The sequence below is a fragment of the Engraulis encrasicolus genome, chromosome 15, assembly GCF_034702125.1.
Source record: "Engraulis encrasicolus isolate BLACKSEA-1 chromosome 15, IST_EnEncr_1.0, whole genome shotgun sequence".
Classification (NCBI taxonomy): Eukaryota; Metazoa; Chordata; class Actinopteri; order Clupeiformes; family Engraulidae; genus Engraulis; species Engraulis encrasicolus.
The window spans coordinates 50,205,698-50,231,710 of NC_085871.1; the positions used below are offsets into that span (position 1 = coordinate 50,205,698).

Sequence of the window (26,013 nt, forward strand, 5' to 3'; positions counted from 1 at the left end):
AGTAAGTGGTCTGTATGATGCCATATTTGTGAGTCAAATTCTCTCTGAAATGAATATAGAACCGAACACCAGCATTTGAGGTGTTGCTAATGACATTGCCGGCTACGTTTGGACAAGGAACTGGCCATTTTAAAATATAGTTTTTTTAGATATTCAATTTTTAATTTTTGAATTTATCATAATTCATATTCTGAGAGTTGTTGTATTCCAAGCTGATTGTGTAATATGTAGAGCCAGAAAAGAGCTTTCAAATAACACCACAGGCATCTTTTTGTGACTAATACTGACTGATATATTCAAGGCTGAATGTATAGTGTCCTACCCTCACATGTGAACCTTTCCTAGTCTGTTTATCCCTTAATATTAGTGTCAGATTCAAACCAATGCAGTTCTGGGGTGCTACCTTACTACTAAAAAGGCACACCAAGTATGATTGAAATCCGGGTCGGTCGGGTCCCAAAGTGTCTTATTTCACGTGAAATGACCCCTGTGTCAATGTGAAAAATGTGGAGATTCTTTACAACACAGTGGAGGAACTCTTCTTCTGTGCTGACTGTGGAGAAAACTTTAGGAGGAAAGCAGACCGACAGTGATGGGCTTTTGAATGCGCTTCATGTAACGCAAACAACGAAATAGACCTTTTCTGACCACACGAATCTGTGTGAAGTGTTTTGTTTGAGTGTCTGGAGCGAAAGACAGGAAGTGACTGACGAATGACCGGAAAGAGACAACTCGGTCAATTTGTATCAAAATAAAATCCCCACTTCAAATTAAAACGGGTTAACTTACTACTACTACTAACACTAATAATAATAATAATAATAATAATAATAATAATAATAATAATTAGTTAAAAAGAAAACAAGCTAAAAGAGACGCTCAATCAGATAAAGAACTGGTCCTACCGGTAGGCCTATATGTATATACATACAGGGGTTGGACAAAATAATGAAAATGTCATTTTAGTGTGCACAGCTTCCTCTTGTGTCCACAGTTAATCCTGTTGGATGTGGTTAATCCTTCTTTGTGGTATGCAGACATTACCTTGGATACAGTGGTTCTTGATACATCACGAAGACCTGCCATCTCGGTGAAAGATGCAACAGTTACACGCGCACAAAGAATTTCTCCTTTTTGAACTCTGATATGTATGTCAACCATAATGTTGTGTGCATTGCAACATTTTGATCAAAACTGTGCTCTTACCCTGCTAATTGAATCTTCACACTTCACTTTACTGGTGCCATGTGCAACTAATGAGGATTGGCCAACAGGCTGGTTCACTTGAGCCATGAAATTTCACACACTAAAATGACAGCTGTGCTCTTTTATTTTACACTTCATCAGAGTCATACGGCGCTGCACTTTGTGGACTTGCACTGCCATCTTGTGGTCAGACCGAGCTGCTGCATGGTGCTGCCAGTTAAAAAACAACAGGTCATGTTACAATTTCTAGTGTTGGGCCATGTCTAGCAGTGATCCACCAAGGATGGATTACTGCAAGGGCCTACCGGGCCCAGGCCCAGGGGCCCAAGAGTCCAGAGGGCCCTGAAGCCCAATCCTCTACATTTCCTTTCTCATGTTGTGTAAAATCACACTTTTAACAACTCTATTTTCACATATTTTCAGGGGAAAAACACCTGAATGCCCAACAATATAGGGTCTCTAACATCTGGAGGGGGCCCTTTCTTGTTGTCTGGCCCAGGGGCCCATGGAGTCATGATCCGTCCCTGTGATCCACTGATACTGAATACAGACTAGACATCTGAAGAGATCTACTCTTGGATCTACTCTTTCCACGGATACTGATACAGACTGAATAGAACTACAGACTAGAATTCTTTCCACTGATTGTTGTCGTCATACGGAGAGGGGACAGAAAAGGCTCAGAGATGTACAGGATCCAAGATCCGGTTCCGGATCCGGCAGGATAATAGGGTTTTTCAGACTATCCTGGGGTCCGTTTCTCGGTTCTTGTCGTTGCTAACCGTCTTAAGACCGTCTTAAGACCGTCTTACCGTTCCCTTGGATTTAGTGGTGAGCGTCGCTGTTGAGAGGGAGTTGAGTCGCTCTTACGAAGGACGTTGCTACCGTCGTTAGCGAAGACGCTTTCGAGATACGGACCCCAGATCCAGCAAGATCTTAAGCAGTGGATCCGGTATCCGGCAGTTACCTAAAAATCAGGATCTGGGGCATCTCTACTTTTTACGTAGCCTAGGCTTTTCAGTCAGTCTTTCACAACCCCAATCGCTGCATGGAGTGAAAGCCCTTTGATGAAGGCAGTGTGGCAGTAAGCCAATGAGTCTTAAAAATAGTTTGCACCAACGTAATAAAAAGGGCCTACGTGTGCGAGTTGGCCATGTGTTTCAACCCTTTCGTAGGATCCGGTATCCGGTTCCAGCAGGATCTTAAGCAGTGGATCCGGTATCCGGCAGGATCCTAAAAATCAGAATCCGGTGCATCTCTCTCAGTAACAGCACCTCTCTCTCTGTCTCTATTATTATATTTTATCCCTGTGTGTGTGAGTGTGTGAGTGTGTGCAGGGTGCGATTTGTTATGGGGGGGGATTGTCCCCCCTTATGGTCTTGATATCGCCACTTTTTCTACTTGATTTTATCACAGTAATTATTAATTCCATTGATATTGCTTAAAATCTTCTGTTCAAATCACACTCTGTGTGCAGGGCCGGATTAAGATGGTCCGGGGCCCCTAGACTACAGGTTACAGTGGGGCCCCCAGAAGGCAAATTTCATGAAAAATTTACATACGTAGACAGTTTCATAATTATGAGCTAGAAATTCAGGATAACATGTCTGCAAACTCTCAACACGGTGGATCAATTTTTCAATATTTCATCCTGTCCCCTTCTGCAATTTTTCACTTTTGTCCAATCAGGGGGCCCCTGGCAGGTGGGGGCCCCTAGGCTGCAGCCATATCTAGTCTGTGGTGGGGGCCCTAGGCTGCAGCCATATATAATCTGTGGGGGCCCCTGGCAGGTGGGGGCCCTAGGCTGCAGCCATATCTAGTCTGTGGGGGCCCCTGGCAGGTGGGGGGCCCTAGGCTGCAGCCATATCTAGTCTGTGGTGGGGGCCCCTGGCAGGTGGGGGCCCTAGGCTGCAGCCATATCTAGTCTGTGGGGGCCCCTGGCAGGTGGGGGGCCCTAGGCTGCAGCCATATCTAGTCTGTGCGTTAATCCGGCCCTACCTGTGGGTGCATCCCAATATGTGACCTTGCCTCCTCCACTTGCCTCCTCCACTTGCTTCTCGTCATAATGACATCACTGACAACAGCATTATATTTCAATATCTTGCAAAAGCTCAATTGTAAAGTCTTTTTCTCATTTGCAATTGGGATGGTGAATGAAAAACTGTCCCTCAAAAGTTGTTGTGGCGAGGCTGACAGCTGGGAAACTTTATCGTTTTCTCCACGGAGGAGGGGCCAGGAGGCGGGACGAGGAGACAAGCCCAAGTGGAGGAGGCAAGGACACATATTGGGCTGCACCCTGTGTGTGTGTGTGAGTGTGTTGTACCATCAGCTACTTACTCCGGACCTTTCTAATTTTTTGAGAAGACACTAAAGAGCTTAAAGCGCTCAGGAGACTTTGCAAGACAATATTACTCAGGTGCTCATCTGTACCGGGTGAAGCGTAAGTTCAAAAAAGGAAGGAAAAAGCAGAGGCACTCTGATATTTGAGAAAAATATTTAAAAGTTTTAGTTTAACATGGCAATTCTGTTTAAAAACACATGGGCCTACGCGATGCGGCCATATTGCCCTTCATCAGGGCATAGCATAGTCAATTTTTTGACTTTCTAATTTTTACTTTGAAAGGATTACTGGGCAACTTGCCACAATGCATCTCACCACTACTTTCTTTGCACACGAGTATATACAGCACAAGGTCAACAAATAAGCTACTATGAATCACACCTTCAATAAGGACTGAACTTTTAAAATCAGCCCGGCTTACAGTGGTACTCCCGTTGAGGGTAGCCACAGCGACGGCTTCTGTACCTTTATTTCGGAGAGTGGACAATAAGAAATGGCAAAGGGTGCATTTCTACTGCTCAGCAGACAGGCCATAAGACAGAATGATATTTCAGAATGACAAAAGTTAAGTACAACCAGAGAGAGTAGAGAGAGAGAGAGGTTCCATTGGCCCATTGTTTCCTGGTTCTATTATGCCCCCCCCCCCCCCCCCCCCCCCTTAGGCAGACCTAAGGACTGTTCTATCAGAGATACTCTAGACAGAGATAAGTCATTCTAGTTCATTTCTGGTATCCACTTTCTGTCAGGTGAATGCCCCTTTAGGAGACCTTTGGTTAGGAGACCTTTGGTTAGGAGACCTTCGGAGTCCTCAGGTTGAGAATAAATGGAGTCCCCTTAGCACTGTAGATGGCGGTAGCGCACTTCTCGTGCAAACACCTCAAAAATAGAAGAAGAAGGAGGGGACAACGCCCCCTTAGGAGACCCAACTTGAGCACACACTTTTGCATTGAGTGGACGGGTTTCGAAGCCTCTTTATTACTCCACCCTCTTTGGTTCTATTCATTGTAGGAGCATTATGACACGCCCCTTTAGGCAGACCGGAACCAAAAATACTGAATCAAACCAAGATAAAGCAAAACACGCCCACTCAATGCAAAAGCGTGTGAAAAAGTTGGGTCTCCTAAGGGGGCGTTGTCCCTTACTTCTTCTTCTCTTTTTGAAGTGTTTGCGCAAGACGTGCGCTACCGCCATCTACAGCGCTAAGGGGACTTAATTGATTCTCAACCTCAGGACTCCGAAGGTCTCCTAACCGAAGGTCTCCTAAAGGGGTGTTCACCCGACATAAAGTGGATACCGGAAAAGAAACAAAATGACGCTTCTTGGTTAGATCCAGTTTCTTTGCCGGAACCTGGTCGCGTTAGGTGCCCATAGAAACCTATTATGTTGGCATATCTCTATACTTATAGAATCTCTGGTACAACTGAACTCATGGTTCATTTCAGTTTCCTTGTAAGACCTGTGCATATGAAGAACTGACAATAAAAGCTGACTTGACTCATATATAAGCACAGCGTTGCTCGCTTATTTTTTTAAATTTTATTTAACCTTTATTTCTAACCAGGAAAATAAACCTGTTGAGATTAAAAATCCCTTACACAAGGCCGTCCTGGTCAAGTGGCGGCACAAGTTACACAATTAAAATTCCAGTTGCATTAAAATAACAAATAAAATGACACAATAACAAATCAATTCAAACAGTTACAGACAAGTGAGTCAGTCTCCAGTGATCTCATCTTAGAATTAAAATCACCTCAATGGAATCAGAATCGGTTAACCTCAAGTCCTTTTGTGAGTTGTTCCATGAGGTAGGTGCAGAAAACACAAAGGCCCTTTACCCCTGCTGTACGAAAGCAAAGGACAGCGAGTAACAAATGTGTTTTGTTTGAAAACAGGAAAGCCTTTCCCTGAGAACTGTGAAAAGTGAAAGAAAGCGTGAAAGCACATTTGGAAACTCCAACTCCCATTGTCATTGTGACACAGCACTCCACAGCACACAAGTGAACACTGCACACTGCACACAACGAAATTGCATTTATGCCTCACCCGTGCAAGGGGGCAGCCCTCAGTGGCGCCCCATGGGGAGCAGTGCGGTGGGACGGTACCATGCTCAGGGTACCTCAGTCATGGAGGAGGATGGGGGAGAGCACTGGTTGATTACTCCCCCCACCAACCTGGCGGGTCGGGAGTCGAACCGGCAACCTCTGGGATGCAATTCTGACGCCCTAACCACTCACCCATGACTGCCCAACTGTGTTACTGATGCAGTTGTTCAAGACAACGAACCAGACAAGAGATGGAGAGCAAATGTCCACACATTGAAAATCCTTCACTTGCATTTATTCACTTTGTGCCGCATTCCCCAGCGGTAGGAGCTTCCCAATATGCAACCAGGAGGCAGCTACCTCCCACTGTTCATAGTCATATCCCTTTGCACTGCCATTGCTGTGTTGACATCACGATTTCGCTTCAACAGGTGTTCCAAAGCATTTCAGCAAGTAGGAGGTCAGAAATATCCCATCTCCCACCGTTGGGGAATGCGGCATTAGTCCACAGTGAAACAACTGAAATATTTCGAACTGGGTACTGGTCAGAAAACAGAATTAACACTTTTAATAAAATGAAGCTTTGTTTTTTAAGCTTCAACAGTGGCATGGCCTACACTTTGGTTTGTAAAGTAAAAACAGAGACTTTATGTGTTTTTTCCTTCAACAGAATAGTTCAACAAGGACATTTTGCACACCTCTGCAGTAGTTGGGCAGGTGCGTAGGATATTATCCCAGTTAAGTGGGGTTGTCATTCAAGTGAAAAGGAATCCCGCACACTGTCCATTCCACCAACAGACTTTACAGTAGTACAACGTTTCAGTCATCCAACCTTCTTCTTCTATACCTGAAACATTGTATTAAAAGTTTGTTGGTGGAATGGACAGTGTGCGGGATTCCTTCAACAGAATAACAGAAAATATTATTCAGTGGCATAAAAATATAAACATTTGTTCATACCCCCCCCCCCCCTTTACAGAAAACAATGCACAATACAATCACAAGCCTGTGCAAGTCAACGTCAGTCAGGATGTGATAACGAACTAGAAGCACTCATAGAGCGCAGACCTCTGCCAAGGAAGCTGCTTGATAGAACATTAGACTATGTTAAACCCTTTAGTCCTTCTGCCTTCTTTTTGTGGAATTCCCGCAATTCAATTTCAGGTCACTAGGGGCGCTTAGATATAAAGGCCTTGCGTCCTTGGCGAAGGTCATGGGTGCGTTCCAATATGCGACCTTGCGTCCTCCACTTGTGCTTGTGGCCTCGTACCAGGAACTAATATGTCATGATGACATCACTAACAACAAAATTATATTTCAATATCTTGCAAAAGCTGAATTGTAAAGTCAGTTTCTCATTTGCAAACTGGATGGTGAATGAAGAATAGTCCCCCAAAAATTGTTTTGGCTAGGCTGACAGCAGGGAAACATATTGGTTTTCTCCACAGAGGCGGGACATCAGCAAAACGTGAGGCCAAAAGCACAAGTGGAGGACACAAGGTCGCATATTGGAATGCACACAATCAAGTGCCCCAACCTGGTAGAGGACATGGCGCCACAGAATTAACCACCTGATTCCCTCATCGGTTGATTCTTAACACTCCTAAAACCTTTCCTCGTGTCATAGGGTTTCCCCCCACGTGTTTGTCTCCTGTGTGAAGCCTCTGGTGAATATTAAGGTCTGCTTTCCTCCTAAAGCGTTCTCCACAGTCAGCACATGAGAAGGGTTTCTCCCCTGTGTCAAAGTACTGGTGCAATAATAGACTACGGCTTCTCTTAAGTGTGACTGCTACTACTTTACTCCCACGTGTGATGACAAGTGTCTCTACGGATTCTCGCCAGTGAGAATGTGACAATGTGTTTCGAGGTGAGAAGAATGTGAGAAACTCTTTCCACAGTCTGTGCATGAAAATGGTTTCACCCCCGTGTGAACAGGCTGGTGGATTTGGAGCTCTTTTATTGACTGAAAGCTCTTGTCACACTGGCTGCAAGCATACAGCCCTTCCTCAGTGTAAATGCATCGGTGTATATGAAGGCTGGTAGTATTTGAGAAACTCTTTCCACAGTCCATGCATGAAAATTGCCTCTCTGTGGTATGAGAGCAACGATGTTTGTGGAGGTTAGAAGACTGTGAGAATTTCCTTCCACAGTCGGTGCATGCGAATGGTTTCTCCCCTGTGTGAACACGCTGGTGACTTCGGAGCTCATATTTCGTCTTAAATCTCTTGTCACACTGACTGCAAACATACGGCTTCTCTCCAGTGTGAATGCGCCGATGTGTGTGGAGGTTAGAAATGTGTGAGAAACTCTTTCCACAGACTGTGCATGAAAATGGTTTCTCCCCTGTGTGAACACGGTGGTGGATTTGGAGCTCTGCTTTAGTCTTAAAGCTCTTGCCACACTGGCTGCAAGCGTACGGCATGGTGGGGGCAGCAGAATGTGTTTCTCCAGAGCTGCAGTGGAGCTGATGCCCTGTGAAGAGTGGAAATTAAAATTAATATGAAACAGACGACAGGACTGTCACAACAGTGTAAAGATTCAGCCCTCCCACTGTCTATGCTTTTACTGAGATATTTTAATCCAGTGTGCATCAGCAATTTCTATTACTGACCTTATGAGATAAAAGCTACATTACCTCTTGTCCATACCTAAAACTAGACTTGTGCGAATTGAATCAGATCAGAATTTAATCGATCTAAGCCCTGCCGTGGCCATCCGGTAGGGTACTTGTCTGCCATGTGGCTGACACGGGTTCGATTCCCGGCCCGGGTCCTTTGCCGACCCCTCCCCATATCTATCCCCATTCACTTCCTGTTTACCTCTCACAGGGTTTCTGCACATTTTGGATCACCAAATATAAGACTTTTTAAGACAAATATAAGACCTCTGATGATAAAATACAGTATAAGACTACAGCTCGGGGTGAGGCATTGCTATATGTTATTAGTTTACATTGCTATAATGAAATGTAGGCTTAGTACATAATTATATATAATAAACACTATTATATGACTACTGTGCTTTTATAGTGTAGCCTAGGGTAACACAGTGTCAGCAGTAGCAAGGTGTAACTGATCTGTAGCCCTACAGACACCATGCATGCACATGGTCAGTTAATTGACAACTGGCATTTAATTGAGGGTCCCACGCATGCTTTGACGGCCTATGAAAAAATCAGATGAATGTTCATCAAATGCCTTTAAATGTACACATTGAAAATGGCTCAACAACTCATCATTTCTGATGGATAAGTAGTTGAATGCATTTTGCTATTAGGAGAGAGGACACCTGGTGTCAAAAGGGTTAAATGTAGGCCTACGACTACTCTGAGGGACTGGCGCTTCTCCTCCTCCAGCTCGCTTTATCAGAGACGGGTAGCAGAAGCAAGCGTTCTACTTTGAGCTTAGCCTGTCTGTAGTTGCGCACAACTTGGAAGCGATTTCCAGCATGTCCATAACAAGCATTCAGCGCGTTTACTGTTACCCATCTGGTTTCCGATTTGGACATTACATACCTCGCCAGATCATGCTTCGTACATATTCTGTTACTCATCCGATTACGTATTGCCTCGCGCTCACTTCCTCATGCTGTCATCATGTTAACGAAATCATTTTGCATTTGACAGAGGCATCAAATAGCCTGTCACGTATCTAGAGGCGATTTTGAAAATGTAGGCTATTGTATGAAGGAACAATTATTTTCGAATACGGTCATAATGGACTTCATGAAATGAACCCTTTACAGTTAGCAAACGCTTTTACCCAAACGCGAGGGAATGGCTAACATGCTTATAGACAACATTTAAAACTTACCCTCAACGACTAAATGATTATTTGTCCTCCCGACAAAGTTAACATCAAGCTTCATATTCCGACGTTGCTTTGGATAGCTAACTGTTATTTCTTTTCCTCAAGCCACATTACTTTCCTGGTGAACCAGAAGCTATGTGTTGACACCCAGGGGGCTGGGGCTGGGCTACACAATCTGTTACTTACAGGCTACTGGTTCACCAGGATACCACATTACACTGAACTTGCATCTATCTACCGATCTCGATTCACGTTCATATTTTTTCGACCACTTTTTCGACAGTTTCTACTAAGTAGGCTAGACTGCGCCCACAGGTCTGCGGCTGCCCCCCGTTGTGAGGCCAGCGGGCTGCGCTGCGCCACAAACACAGATCAGTTTCATCTACTTTTCCGCATCTTGATAAGGGACGTATGCCGGATAAATAAGGTTTGTAGCATCACAAAATATACTTTTTTCTTACACTCAAGCTACCCAGATGAAATATAAGACCTCCCACGTAAATATAATACCACACTTCCAAAAATTGGCGAAATATAAGGCTTTATAAGACCTTAAAAAACAAATATTAAAAGTAAGACTTTTTAAGACTTTTTAAGGATCCGCGGAGACCCTGTCTCATACTGTCCTATCCATAATAAAGTCTAAAAAGACCTATGTATATATATGTTTTGCCACAGCACATTTCTGTTACTAACCCTAACCCTAACCCTTACCTAACCCTGTGCCCTGTGCCCTTACCAAAACCATCCCTAAACCTAACCTGTCAGTAAAGCAATGTTTCTGCTGTTTTACTTTTGCCAATAACAGCGACATTGGGCGAATTTCTGGCAAAATTGTGCCTAAACCAAAACCATCCCTAAACCTAACCTGTCACATGGCGTTGTGGAGCACGCCTTAACTTGCAAAGGCGTATTAGACACACGCAATAGCGGGTTCAAATCAGTGTGTCATCTATACGCAATGCATGATGACATGTGGTCAAGATTTGGTTTGAAGACAGACACTAGTCTTAAAATGGCTATCTCCGTTCAGCTATTTATTTTTTATTTATTTATATTTATTTATCCAGGATTATCCCAGTGAGACAAAGCGTCTCTTCTGGGTCATTCACATGAAATCAGACACTTTGATCACACTTTGATCATATTGCTGTGCCTGTTCAGTAGCAAGGTAGCACCCCAGAACTGCATTTGTGTGAATCTGACACCAATATTGAGGAAGAAACAGACTAGCAAAGGTTTACATATGAGGGACACTATACATTCAGCATTGATTATATCAGTCAGTGTAAGTCACAAAAAGTTGTCTGTGGTGTTATTTGAAAGCTCTTTTCTGGCTCTACAAATTACACAAACAGCATGGAATACAACAACCGTCAGAATATGAATTATGATGAATTGAAAAATTAAAAATGGAATATCAAAAATTGAAGGTCTCTTCCTTGGCCATAATATACACACACACACACACACACATATCTACATATCTATCTATCTATCTATATATATATATATATATATATATATATATATATATATATATATATATATATACAGTGTTTCCCATACATTGAGGAAACTATGGCGGCCCGCCATAGTTTAAATTTGGCCGCCATAGTTTCCGAAAATGTTTTTAAAAAATAATAATAATAATAATATTTTTTTTTTTACATTTTTTTTTTTTTTTAAACGATATCCGTTTTTGTTAAAAACGATTTGAATTACGATTTTGAATTTCCTTCGCATTTTCCTCCTGGAGTAAATACATCCTACAGACTCTGTATTGGTTAGATAAGTAGTCCCACGGTAACAGAATGAGGGGAAAGCATTAGGAAGTGACCGTAAGGGTATTACAGTTGATTCATGTGTGCACACATGTAACATCGGGTGAGTAACAGAACATGTGCGCAACGATGCGTTATGACACGCCGATATGCGAGGATCTTCGTCCAAATCGCTAGTCGCATGCATCATCGCTAACTGCGTTTACATCGCGTGCCGCGTGTAAAGGAAATGTTTGTTGTTGACATGTATGGAATTCACTTCAATTTGTGCTGTTTCTTGCTTCAGTTGTGGACAAAACGATTGGCCAAACTCACAATAGAAAGCCTTTGCTGTGCTACTGCCCCAGAGAGCTGAAAAAAAAAAACCTTCATAGAAGAAGTCACTCTTAACAGGGGTGTTAACCAATCCAATGAGTTCTCTCTCTCTCTCTCTCTCTCTCTCTCTCTCTCTCTCTCTCTCTCTCTCTCTCTCTCTCTCTCTCTCTTTCTCTCTCTCTCTCTCTCTCTCTCTCTCTCTCTCTCTCTCTCTCATAGTAGCCTACTATTTACCCATAACAAATGGTGAATTTCTGAGCCCTTTTTAATTTGTAGCCTATACCACTGAAGGCATGATAATGCTTCATCATATTTTAGAAATAGGGCCTATGTGCCTTTTATATACCAAATGTTTATCATTTTGAAATTGTTTCAGTTGTTTATGACTTGTGTATGACTGAAATTATCTCTGCATACTATCAGTGCTGCATTGCTTTGTAAAGATAGGCTATTCAACACACTTTAAAAACACACTGAAAAGATACGGCCATAGTAGCCTTCTAAAAACATTTTGTTCATAATAATGGTGATTAATAAATGGTGGTCTTAAATTTTCATACTGACATCCTTAAATTTGACTTGGTAGGTCACGGCAGACCATCAACTTCAAAAGTAGATCTTGGTTAAAAAAAGGTTGGGCACCCCTGCTATAGAGAGAACCACAAGTGCTTGAAAGACAGGGATCAAAAGCCTAGTCAAGTTGTTGTAGTTAACTTGGGTTTGGGAGCAACATAAAAAAACCTTCAGAGAAGGGACAGTTGGGATGAGTTTACAAACACTCCCTAGGCTTTGTTTTACAGTTGTAATGAGTTTGGTGACAGACATGACACAGCAGAGGAGACATCGGGCTGCATATAGAAATTAATGTGTAATGAATGTGAATATAGACATACATGTGTAATATGTTGTTCAGCCCTTTTAATGGGAGGAATTTGGAAAAAACTGGCCCTGTGACCAGCACCCCTCATGAAGAATGTGTACGCCTACAGATATGTGTGGGGGAAAAGGCATAGCCTACCCTCTAAGACCCTTTTTGTCTATGCGTTAACAATTTCACAGTGCTCTTAAATTCTTATCTCTGCTCCTATTTTGTTTTATTATTGTTTCCCAGACCCCTGCATGAGGGACGAATGAAACTGTGTTGTAAACAGAAATTATTCACTGTACTGCATTTTTTGACAATGACAATGTACTACTATTATACAAGTCATGGGTAAAATCTTATGTAGCCTTAATTCTCAAAATATAAATGGTTGAAATATAGGCCCAGGCCTACAGTTTCTCCATGCGCCAATGTCATACTGTAGTCATTGTTTTGCATTTACGCTGCAAGAATACAAACACCCCCCCCCCCCCCCCCCTGTGGGAAACACTGATATATAAGCCAGATCTTTCACTTGGCCCAACAACAATGTATACTGTAAGACAGTCATGTGATGTCTTACCAGATCTCTCACGGTCTTCTCTTACTCTGCTTAGCTGGGGTGGAGAACCAGGGACCTCTTCTCTCTCTTCTTTAACGTTCTGCTGTTCTGGAGAACCAGAGAACTCTTCTCTGTCTTCTTCTTTTACGTTTAGCTGGGATGGAGACTCAGTTAAGCTGAACTCCTCTGTCTCTTCTTTGACGCTCCTCATCAGCTGGAGTGGAGAGTTGACTCCTGCAGAGGCCATCTTAGTAGTGTTCTACAGACCTTGAAACTGAACAATAAACATCATGACAATATTACTGGCAAAGATTGATTATTTACATTTGCAATCCAACCTCAGAGTAATGACGGTGCAAGCCAAAACCAGCATGCTGGGAACAAGGTAATGAGCGTAGAAGCTTAAATCAGCAGTAAGCTTAATTGTTATATAATTCAAATAGATTCGATGTGTGATGCTGTCCACATTATGTAATGCTTATTGAAGATGAAGTTTCACGAGGCCCACTTCTAAAATGTGCCATTCTTGATATTTAAATATAAATTTGAAATTAGATATTGAAAGCCCAACTGGGAAACTCCACCCAACATCATCATTGTGACACAGCACTCCACAGCACAAAAATGCACACTGCACACAACAAAATTGCATTTATTCCTCAACCGTGGAAGAGGGCAGGCCCAATGGCGCCATAAAGGGAGCAGTGTGGCAGGACGGTACCATGCTCAGGGTACCTCATTCACGGAGGAGGATGGGGGAGCGCACTGGTTAATTACTCCCCCCAACCAACCTGGTGGATCGGGAGTCGAACAGGCAACCTCTGGGTTACAAGTCTGGCGCCCTAAACCAGGGCTGGGGAACCTATATAAATATTATTTACTTTATTTCTTTATTCAGGCCTCACAAAGGTCGTTTAGAATAGTCTATCTATAGGCCTGATCATTTGTTCTAGTTTATGTTACCCTATAGGCCTGTATTCATTACTTTACATTCCAGTGTCACATATTTCAATTTGACCTGATTCTTTTTCTGTCCAATTTAACTAACATCTGCAGAATTTGCATGTGAACCCAGGTAATTTGGGATGTGGCACTGGACTACAGGTCAGATCAATTCAGGTTGCCCCTCACTAAAATGCAACATTGGGACATGTTCATGGAGTTCATCTAAAAAGTGCGTGGGCCTTGGCTGAATTGACATGGATAGAATAACGCAAGGTCTGCTGGAGTTCAAGTTTACATACATTTTCTGTTATCTGTAATTGCCTTTCGTCTACTATATTGTTATTCTCACAAACGTGTTAGTTTTCTGTCTAGCCCCCATTTTAAAAAAAGATAGAGGGACACGCTTGTGCGCGCATGCCGTGTGGTTAGTTTGCTGTCACTTTACGCCACATATTCTTTTCTTGCGTTGTCTTGCTACGTCAGGTGCGTAGTGTAGCCAATGCATTTGAGAGAGCCTTGGCACAAATGAGAAGCGCACCCGAGTACGGATAAAAGAAAGGGTTGGAATCGAGTTGCCTAGCTGTCCTTATGCTGATGACATCAGAACGTATTATTTAAATGCAGACCAGTAAAACTGTGTTTTATGTCAGCTACAAGGGGTTTAGTTTCAATCAGACAAAAAACAGGACATTACAATAATTTCATGAAATATCCCGGGACGCCCAGGGCAGGTTGCAAAATCAGGACATGTCCCGGGAAATACGGGCCCCTATGCTTGTCTGTTTCTCCCTTAATATTGGTGTCAAATTCACACAAATGCAGTTCTGGGGTGCTACCTTGCTACTAAACAGACACACCAAGTATGATTTAAATCTGTGTCGACTCGGTCGGGTCCCAAAGTGTCTGATTTCACCTGAAATGACCCATGACCACGTTTTAGTGGAGACTTTTCTTTGGAAAGCGTAGTGTGGCACTATCAATGTTCAATTTCAATGCATATGTAGAACTACTGCCAATGGCTACACCAGAGAAAGGAATTAAAGCGGTTTGGGGCTACATCTACAGACCTTGAACGAACTAACGGACCTACCTCCACTTTTTCGGCTTTTCCAAAGCAGTCGAGGTTTTTTGTCCTCTAGAGAAATATGTCAGTGAAGCGACGTGCCTTTGAATGCGCTCTCTGTAACATAAACAATAGAAAAATAGCCTATACGTGTTTTGGCATCACTTTTCGGTGCTGTGCCGTGTGCGAGTTTGCGAAACATAGGACGATATTGCGCCCAACTGCGTTTGGCGTCTCCGATTGGCTACAACGGCTCCCTTGTTCCTCCCCTCTGATGGCTTTCATTTGACAGCAAGAATTTCAACTCTCGCTCAAAGCAGGCTTGCAGAACATTCGTGTACAAATAATTTGGCCGATCTCTTGAAACAGACACTAAAAGTAGGGTAACAACAAACAAAAAGTAGGCTACCCAAACCATTTACGATGCAGTAGGCCTACACAAATGCCGTGTCGTGTTTCATTTTAGCGTGGTTTGGCATATCTCTTGAAACAGATGTGCCAAGTCAAACAAATGTAGCCGTAGACTACCCAACGATGCAGTGAGCTCCAGTAGGCCTATTTGATTTCATTTTTATTTACATAGCTTAATAAATGAAAGCGAAACATGGGTACTTTGATAAGGTCTATAATGAAACACTGAAGTTGTGGTGATAGTTTTCTGTACCTCAGTTTTAACCAACTTTGCCTGTGACCTGACCAAAAATAGGTGGTGTCATGATGACAGACAAGGCATATTGGATTGTAGAAAATTAAATAGTATTTGGAACAAGGTATAAATCAGATTTCAAGGAGTGAAACTGCTACAATGGCAAATCAACACAATGATGAAAGACAATGCATATTGCATTGTAGAAAATGTATCAAATAGTATTTGGAACAAGGTATACATCAGCAAGTGAAGAGAAAATCCGAAGTGCTCAGGGAATGGTTCAGAAAAAATCTTGAAGGTGCTCTTTGGTGTTGGGGAAAAAACAATATCTTGTCAAAAAAGGGAGTCCAAGGCACTCTTCTTGTGGAAAAATATTAAAAAGCCTTTATTGAATCATGGCTAATAAGTTTAAAAACATGGGAGCAGAGACCCACAGCTTTTTAATATTTTTCCACAAGAAGAGTGCCTTGGACTCCCTTTTTTGACAAAGTAGGCTATACATCAGATTTCAAATACTGAAACTGCTGCAGAGAGCATAATGAGGACAGCACACTCAAATCACGCAGATCAAATCTAAGCATGCAATATTTTGCATACACCAAAAATGTATGCAAAACAACGAAAATGTAAAATCACAAAATGTGGTCGGTTTAAAAACATGCAAACCAAGGAAAATGTAAAATCACAAAATGTAGTTTGTTTAAATCCAATCCAATATGCATTGTCTTTCATCATTGTGTTGATGCCACTGTAGCAGCACCTTGATGAATTGATATGCAGAATGCAGTTCCTAATATGACCACCAGATGGATTTACCGACATAATAAATAGAAGGTTAATCCTACATTTGCTACCACATGTGCCATGGACTCGGTGGACAACTTACCAGATCACCTCGAGGTTTGGATAATGTGAATAAAATGAAATTGTAAGAAACGTCATTTGTATTGCATCGTTGGCTAGGCCTGCTTTTGTTTATGCTTAGAGTGTCATCTGTTTCAAGAGATGAGCCAAACCATAATAAAATGACATGATACAGCATTTGTATAAACACAGGAGTTTATGCAGTTAGGAGTAGGCTACATTACATTGCATTTAGTGACGCTTTCATTTACTAGGTTATGTAAATAAAAATGAAATCAAATACTGGAGCTCACTGCATCATTGGGTAGGCTATGGCTACGTTTGTTTGACTTGGCACATCTGTTTCAAGAGATAAGCCAAACCACGCTAAAATGAAATACGACACGGCATTTGTGTAGGCCTACTGCATCGTAGGTAAATGGTTTGGGTAGCCTACTATTTGTTTGTTGTTACCCTACTTTAGTGTCTGTTTCAAGAGATCGGCCAAATTATTTGTACACGATTGTTCTGCAAGCCTGCTTTGAGCGAGAGTTGAAATTCTTGCTGTCAAATGAAAGCCATCAGAGGGGAGGAACAAGGGAGCCGTTGTAGCCAATCGGAGACGCCAAACGCGGTTGGGCGCAATATCGTCCTATGTTTCGCAAACTCGCGTGCCGTGTTTGTTTTGACTTCCTTGATACGTGAGGAGGAAGGAAGTGACGAATGACCAAACGTGTCCATCCTCTATGTCAAAATAAATCTCTACTTCATATACTTTTACTAATACTACTACCATATAATAATAATAATAATAATAATAATAATAATAATAATAATAATAATCTGTAAAAGGGATTCAACAATTAAGAAAAGGAAGAATTGCTGAATTTCTTGTCTTTGTCTTTTTTTTTTTTTTTACAGCAATATAACCCTGTCTGATATGAACCATGACTGTATCCTGCTGTCCATGCTAACTGTTATGATGTTTATAATGCATAGCCTAGAAAAGGTTCAGGCTTGGAAAGCAATCACAGTATAAATCTCTGTCTGATATGTAGCCTATCATGACTGTATCCTGCTGTGTGCTGTTATATTGTGTGAATCCCAATATGTGTCCTTGCCTCCTCCACTTGTGCTTGTCTCCTCATTCCGCCTCCTGGCCCCTCCTCCATGGAGAAAACGATAAAGTTTCCCAGCTGTCAGCCTCGCCACAACAACTTTTGAGGGACTGTTTTTCATTCACCATCCCAATTGCAAATGAGAAAAAGACTTGACAATTGAGCTTTTGCAAGATATTGAAATATAATGCTGATCAGTGATGCGCGGGCTGACCCGAAAGCAGCGGGCGCTTGCAATTAACTGCGGTCGACCGCAGGCACGGGTTATGAAATATTATTTTTAATGAAATTCGGGTCGGGTGCGGTCGGTCAGGACCTTTGAAATGATGCCGAATTTTAAAGTAGGCTATAGGCTAGCCAATAGGCTATAGTTTACTTTAGCAGACAGGGACATTTTTTGCGAAATAGATCAAAGTTTATATGGCTGAATAACTACGATGGTGCCACGCGCTCTGCAGGAGACTTAATGAGGCTCCTGCGTCGGCCGAATATCTTCTGCGCGCAACTGGTGCAGCAGGTGCAACCATTGAGTGCATTTTGAAGAACACAGAGGGTGCTCTCTAAACAGTGCAGTGATGGATATAGCCTACATATTTTCTTATACAATTGTAATGGTTTCGAACGCATGTGTTGCTTACAGAGTTTGTTTTCATTTCCTGTGTCCTACCATGACTACGAGGCAATCCACTTGACGGCTGGCTCCGTCTGCTCACCAACCTACAGATTAATTTCCTCCATGTATCCAAACGACGATGTTACCGAAATAAACAGGTGACAGTCGGCAGTCGTCATTGCATGGCCTCGGTTCAAAAATCCAACATGTCCTGTTGAAATGCACAGCTGTCTTGTTATTGACGCAAATTTCTTTTTTGAGACCTTTATTGACGTGATTGTGCTTTGCCAATGACGCTAGGGTGTTCATAAAGACGCACGGCTACTATTTTCAAAGGCGGGTCGGGAAGCGGGCCGGGTCAATATTTTTCATGAATATTTCTTCCGGGCAGGGCAAGCGGGCGGACTAGGGAAAAAAGCGGTCGGGTGTGTCTTGTTTTTTCGTCGACCCGCGCATCACTGATGCTGTTGTCAGTGATGTCATCATGACGAGAAGCAAGTGGAGGAGGCAAGTGGAGGAGGCAAGGTCACATATTGGGATGCACCCATTGTTATTCTAATCAGGGCCAGTTCTAGTCAATTTGGTGCCCTAGGCGAGCACCCCTCTTTGCTTTTGGGGTAATTATTAGGGCTGTAACGATATTGTATCGAACCGAGAAATCGTGATATGCAGTGTCACGATACTGTATCGTGATACAAGGAGGCAGTATCGTGATACGCCCTTTCAAAGTTTTATTACCCATTAGTCCAGAAAACAACCTTATGATTTGATGTGATAGTGTTTCCAAACTTCAGTGGAGATACCTTTCAGAAATCGTGGGTTGTATCGAACCGTAGGTCAAAAATCATGATACGAACCGAATCGTGAGTTGAGTGTATCGTTACAGCCCTAGTCATTATAAATTGGCATGTGTAAACATAGTGTAAACATAGTGCATCTGATCGAACACAGTTGATCTACAACCTACATATGTACTGAGTGCCCATTAATAATAATTGCCAATATAAAGGTTAATGCTTTGTTCGTTTAATGTTTTAATTCAGTGGGACTTGGCACCCCCAAGACATTTGGCACCCTAGGCGACCGCCTAGTCTGCCTATGCCTAGCGCCGGCCCTGATTCTAATGCTGTTATGATGCTTATAAACTAATGTGTAGCCTAGGCCTACAGAGGGCTTTAGGCTTATAGGTGTAACAGACTGTTACATAGGCAATAGCAATATAAACCTCTACCAAAGACTACCAGCTAGCAAACTGGTGCTGTGGGAACCGTCGCATGGGTGCTGGTCAAGAGGACGTCCCACACTAACTCGTGGACATACTTAATAAGGATGCAGGAACCCATAGTACCAGTGAATTGAAAAGATGTACGGAGAACCGGGATGGTTGGAAGCAATGATGGATGGCTTGTTTGTGGACGACCTAGAGAGAAGAAATATGTGCCCACTTTGGACTCGTTCTAGACCCTGTAGTGCCGAAAAGCGTGTCCCTGCCAGAACAAGAGTGCCCTCATTGAAACCAATGGCATTTTTTGAGAGGAAATCATAGTATTTTTTGCAGAATGAATTGCATAATTTCTGAACTAAAAATATTTTTATGAAACATTACTCGTCCTCCACTTAATATGAGCTATTTGAATGAAACCGTAAAATTTGTTGTGACAATTCTTCGATTCTTTTATGAAAATAATACTGAAATTGTAACCAGCTCTTTGTAATACTTCCAGAAGGAATGTAGATGCTTTATTGATAAGCTTTCCATCTTAAATTGTTTCGGATTTGTCTGCAAAAATGGGTAAAAAATATCGGAAAAATTGGTCATTGGTTTCCATTGGTTTCAATGAGGGCACTCGTGTTCTGGCAGGGACTCGCTTTTCGGCACGACAACCCCACCCCCTCCCAGGGATTTCAAACTCAGGCCCAGGGGCCAACTGTGGCCCACGGAGTAATTTAATTCGGCCCGCGAGATCATTTCAAATGTCTACAGTTGGCCCACATACAACATCAATGTATAGCGTAGTGTTTCTCAACAGGGGCGGTACAGCCTCCCAAGGGGGTGTTGGGGAGCTCTAGGGGGGCGTTGAGAAGCATACATCTGAAAGGGGCGGGGCTTGGTTGACATTGGGGGCCACTAGTCAGTTTAATTTTGTAATACGAAGGGGGCGTTGTCAGGGTTATGATGAGGTCAAGGGGGCGTTGAGAGGCTTGTGATGAGGCCAAGGGGGCATTTGTTCAAAAAAGGTTGAGAAACACTGGTATAGCGTAACAAGACTTGAACATGAAATTTGGTGTGCCCCTCTGAAAATGAACATTTTCAACAATATTACAATGAACACATGGAGTATGTTTAATAAAACTTTTGATCTTACAAAAGAAAAGTTCATAGAACAACTTCAAGATTAGAGATGAGAAGACTTAAAAGAGACAGCCACCTAATCTCGGTTACCTACCACCATTCAGACATACAGCCATTCAGACATTGAAGTTTTATTGCAGGAACCATTTTTCCAGCTTGCAGGAATTGTTTTTCAAAGATCTCCGACCCTACCTTTAAGGGCATTTGGACCTTGACAAAATTATAACTTACACTAATTCTGTAATTGCGCTCTCGTCACATTGACTGCAAGCATGCGGCCTCTCTCAAGTGTAACAGCGACTGATTTACTCTCCCATGTGTGACAGCAAGTGTGTCTTAAGGTTAGAAAGCTGTGAGAAACTCTTGTTACACTGATTACAAGGATACGGCTTCTCTCCAGTGTGAATGAGCTGATGTCTGAGGAGGTTTTGAGACTGTGCAAAGCTCTTTCCACAGTCTGTGCATGAAAATGGTTTCTCCCCTGTGTGAACAGACTGGTGTTTTTGGAGATACGCTTTTGTCTTGAAGCTCTTGTCACACTGGCTGCAAGGGTACGGCCTCTCTCCAATGTGAATGCGCCGATGTCTGTGGAGGCTAGAAGAAGTTGATAAACTCTTTCCACAGTCGGTGCATGAAAATGGCTTCTCCCCTGTGTGGTCCATTTGGAGCTCCTGTTTTGTCTTGAAATTCTGGTCAGACTGACCGCAAGCGTCCAGCTTCTCTCTAATGTGAATGCGACGATGTTTGCTGAGGTGAGAAGACCGCAAGAAACTCTTTCCACAGTCAGTGCATGAAAATGGTCTCTCCCCTGTGTGAATACGCTGGTGGTACTCGAGGTCTGCTTTTTTCCAAAAGCTCTTGTTACACTGATCACAAGGGTACGGCCTCTCACTAGTGCGATAGGGACCACGTTGATACCCTGTGTAGAGTAAAAAGGAAATTGAAATGAATATGAAATCAACAATAAGACTGTCACAACAGATTGTGAATATTTACCGCTCACCTTCTGTTCTTTTAATGAGACACAGTATTTTAGTCCAGTCCGTAACAGCCATTTATATTACAGATGTTCAGAAATAAAAAAAAACACACATTGCCATTACATTGTCCATAATTACAGACATTCTGAGATGTATAAAAACACATTACCCCATGTCCATAACTAAAGACGTTATACGATTAAAGAAAGAAAAAAAAAACACATAACCCCTTGTCCATAACTACAGATGTTCTGAAATAAAAACACATTGCCCCTTGTCCATATATACAGTCAATCCGGAAAGTATTCACAGCGCTTGACTTTTTTGACATTTTATTATCTTACAGCCTTATTCCAAATGCTACAAATGAATCTCTGTTGTCAAAATCCTACACAAATTATTCCATTATGACCATGTGAAAAACAAGTTGTCTTGACAGTTTTGAAAATTTATAAAAATAAAAATCAAAGAAATCATTTTTACAAAAGTATTCACAGCCTTTGCTTAATACTTTGTAGAACCACCTTGAGCAGCAACTACATTCTTTTTTCATTTCGAAATGACATGGGATTAAAAGGGAGGTCATCGGTGTGTGTTTAAACCATTCAGTACATTGTAATTGTACATTTTATGCGTCCGAAGCATAAATCTAGCTTTAGGAGACCGAATTTAGGGCACACTCCTTTGCATTGGATGGGCGGGGTTTGACATATCTTTCTCTCTTATACGATTTTTGCTATACACCTTTCATTAGATGCCTTACCAGATCTCTTGCAGTCTTCTCTTGCGCCACTCAGCTGAGGTGGAGAAACAGGGAACTGCTCCGTCTCTTCATTCAGGTTCAACTGTTCTGGAGAATCAAGGACCTAAGATAAGAGAAGATTATATCAGATAAGATAAGAAATTAGATAAAATACGATAATCCTTTACTGTCTCCTCAAGAGAGAAATTTTGTTTGGACATGAGAGTGTGATGTGACACCAAAGAGAAACCAGTAAATCTCTCTCTCTCTCTCTCTCTCTCTCTCACACACACACACACACACACACACACACACACACACACACACACACACACACACACACACACACACACACACACACACACACACACACACACACACACACACACAGTTTGGGAGTCTATATCTTCTTCCTGAGGGCAGTACTTCATATTCACAGTTCAAAACGAGCTCGTCACCCCCTGAGATTTTCAAACCCTGCCCTACCTCTTCTCTCTCTTCCTTTATGCACAGTTGTTCTGGAAAAGCAGGGAATTCCTCTCTCTCTCCGTTTATGTTGATATGGAATGGATAGTCAGTTAAGCTGAACTCTTCTGTCTCTTCTTTGATGCTCCTCATCAGCTGGAGTGGAGAGTTGACTTCTGCAGAGGACATCTTAGTATTGTTCTACAGACCTTGAAATTGAACAGAAACGTCATGACAATTACTGACAAAGTTTGTGTCTTATTTACATTTGCAAAACAACCTCACAGTAAGGATGGTGCAAGTCTAACCCAGCCAGCATGCTAGGAACAAGTTAATGAGTGCAGAAAAGCTTAAAGTGATGCGGTTTCATTTTTGGAAATAAGCTTATTTTACACTCCCCTTGAGTTAAATAATAGGGGTTACCTTTCTCCTATACTTTCAACCTTTCTCTGGGTATGACTTTTACATCCAAGCTAGCAGTTCTATGAGACCAGTTAGCCGCCAGCTGGTCTCATAGGACTCAATGTTAACTGCTAGCTTGGAGGTTAAATTTGCACTGCCATACCCAGAGAATGGTTGAAAGTACAGGTGAATGGTAAAACCCTATTATTTAACTCAAGGGGAGGTGTAAAATAAGCTTATTTCCAAAAATGTGACAGTATCACTTTAAAGGATAACTTCTCCCAATTTCGACAAATTTTGCAATACTCACACTACCCTGGACTAAAGGGTACCTGATTTTTTTTTTCTTAAGACTTTTCCGAGACCCTGGTCATTATAATAGGGGCAGAGTTTGTTGACATTCCAAAAATATCTTGATTTATTCACAATACCTGTGTCCAGGAGCACAGAAACTGACACAAATTTCGTATCCCAAAGATATGTGTCCATTCCACAGAATTCTGAGAGATCAGGCTGACCTCTGAGAAATCCCATTGTATATTCAGTAATAATAAGGTTTTAATCACATGTATTCAAAACAGCACATAACGTTTCAGAATGTTTTTGTGTTAACCACTCAATAGGTTTCTTTAGGATGTAACGATAGCCTTTCTGCACCTCAAGTACATTACTTTTCTCTCCACAAGTCTTATTGAACAACAGATGAAGCCTATGGGCACCGTAAAGTCCTTAATAGCAGCGACTTGAAAAGTGTCGACTTATCCTTATGCCGGTCTGAAGAAGCTGCCACACACGCTACCATAACAAAAATGTGAGATATTGTTGAAAAAATAAAACAAAACTAGATGGACATCTTGTGCCATTGTAAATAATTAGACACTTATAGGGACAATGGCACAGCAAACGCGTACCATAACCAAAGATAAAGGTGTTCTAACAACACTTTAGCATCAAGTTTTTGTGGAGACTTCTCTTTGGACGAAACAGAGTAGCACTGGACTACTTTCCATGTTCAGGTAGCTTACACTGTTCATGTTATCCTTGTAGACCTATACCAACGCATTGGCCGTCTCACTTTCTGTAGTATTTTTGTTGTTGAAGAGAAGATGTTCCAATGTTCCTCCTGTAGGGTACACAAGAAAAGGAACCGGCTGTGGCTACACCTACAAACCTTGAATGAACGTATGGACTCACCGGCACTTTTTCCGGGTTATCCAAAGCAGTCGGGGTTTTTGTCGATAAATATGGCTTTAATAGAAAGCGATGTGCCTTTGAATGCGCTTTCTAACACAAACAACGAAGAAGTCCACATGCTCTGACTACACTTGTCGGGGCCGTGCTGTGTTTGTTTTGACTTCCTTGAGCGAGAGGGAGGAAGTGACGAATGACCAAATCTCGGCCAACGTCGATGTCAAAATAAGTCAAGTCAAGTTTATTGTCAATTTCTTTACATGCACTGGTCATACAAAGAATTTGAAATTGCGTTTCTTGCTCTCCCATGCAGACATAGACTAATCTAGGTAAGGACATAGACAGTGTAGACATAGACAGTACTCATACATGGACATAAGACAGTATGGACGTAGACATTGCTCATACAGACATTTAAAGTGCAAGACTGGACAACAGAAGACTTGTAGAGAACATACATTAAGAGGAGGTATTTTGTTGTGCTTTTTCTAAAGTCCTTTATAGCGTTCTGACATAGTAATAGTAGCATTTGAAGAAAATAAATAATTAAAAAAAGGTTATTAAATACACCAGCAGCAGTATGTGTGTGTGTGTGTGTGTGTGTGTGTGTGTGTGTGTGTGTGTGTGTGTGTGCGTGCGCGTGTGTGTGTTTGTATGTGTGCGTGTGTGTGTGTGTGTGTGTGTGTGTGTGTGTGTGTGTGTGTGTGTGTGTGTGTGTGTGTTTAGTGCAGGTAGAAAGTGCGGTGTGCGTCTGTGTGTGTGTCTGTGTACCTGTGTATGTGTGTGTGTGTGTGTGAGTATGAGTTGTGTGTCAGTGTGTGTGTGTGTGTGTGTGTGTGTGTGTGTGTGTGTGTGTGTGTGTGTGTGTGTGTGTGTGTGTGTGTGTGTGTGTGTATGTATGTGTGTGTGCATGTGTATGTTTTGAGTTAGTGCAGATTGAAAGTTCAGTCACAGATGTAGTAGTGCAGGTGGAATGTTCAGTCGCAGATATGGTGGTGGGGATGAGGGGGGGGGGAGCGTTGTCAGTGGCCTGGCTGGCTAGAGGCTGACAGTGAAGGGAGAGTGGGTTGAGTGTTCAGTATCTTGATTGCTTGATGCATCGTGCTGCTTGCAAGCCTGGTGGTACGGGAACGGAGGCGCCTGTACCTCTTTCCAGAGGGCAGGAGGCTGAACAGTTTAATAAATATCTACTTAAAGTGAAACATGTTATTAATACTAGGCATACTACTACCAAATAGTAATAATAATAATAATAATAATAATAATAATACAGTAATACTAAAAAAAGTTTAAAGGATATTAAGCACTATAAGTCACCCGCAAGAAAGCAAATGGCAGTATAATTCCAAAACACCACACATATTGTCAATATTGTTACAAATTATTGAAGTTGGGCATCTTCCTCCATGCTGGTATGCCACAGCTATAAACTACTACAAAAGGTGCAGGCTTATACAAAAGCAGTAGCAATATAAACCTCTACCTGTCTTGTACCATGAGTGCATCCTACTGTGCATGCTGTTAATGCATAGCCTATAAACTTCTGTATGACGCATAGCCTACCATTATTGCTGAGCAGGTTATTCATATGCTGTTATGATGCTTATAAACCAGTGGTTCCCAACCTTTTTGGCATGGCCCCCATTTTGACATCCTAAGTTTCTGGGCACCACATACATGTCAGTCATGGGTGAGCGGTTAGGGCGTCAGACTTGCATCCCAGAGCCA

At 42.2% G+C, this 26,013-nt stretch overlaps 1 protein-coding gene across 1 annotated transcript; it reads right to left on the minus strand.

The window, feature by feature from the left end:
• Positions 1-5,866: 5,866 nt before the first annotated feature.
• Positions 5,867-24,456, minus strand: LOC134464327 (zinc finger protein 391-like). The gene is made up of 7 exons (XM_063217794.1): positions 24,289-24,456; positions 22,714-22,901; positions 22,249-22,351; positions 20,815-21,424; positions 20,519-20,540; positions 12,943-13,180; positions 5,867-8,061 (listed from the first exon to the last, which is right to left on the minus strand). Exons 2-7 carry the CDS (start codon positions 22,879-22,881, stop codon positions 7,415-7,417), a joined length of 1,788 nt encoding a protein of 595 aa, XP_063073864.1. The 5' UTR covers positions 22,882-22,901; positions 24,289-24,456; the 3' UTR covers positions 5,867-7,414.
• Between the last annotated feature and the right edge of the window lie 1,557 nt (positions 24,457-26,013).

What these genes read in the sequence shown, in the direction of transcription:
- LOC134464327 (XM_063217794.1), bottom strand. Translation starts at nt 22,881, where the DNA reads ATGTCCTCTGCAGAAGTCAACTCTCCACTCCAGCTGATGAGGAGCATC. An exon ending in TAAAGGAAGAGAGAGAAGAG is followed by an intron (nt 22,352 to 22,713) that starts GTAGGGCAGGGT and finishes CTCTTATCTTAG; the next exon opens with GTCCTTGATTCTCCAGAACA. An exon ending in TTGCTGTCACACATGGGAGA is followed by an intron (nt 20,541 to 20,814) that starts GTAAATCAGTCG and finishes CTAATCTTGAAG; the next exon opens with TTGTTCTATGAACTTTTCTT.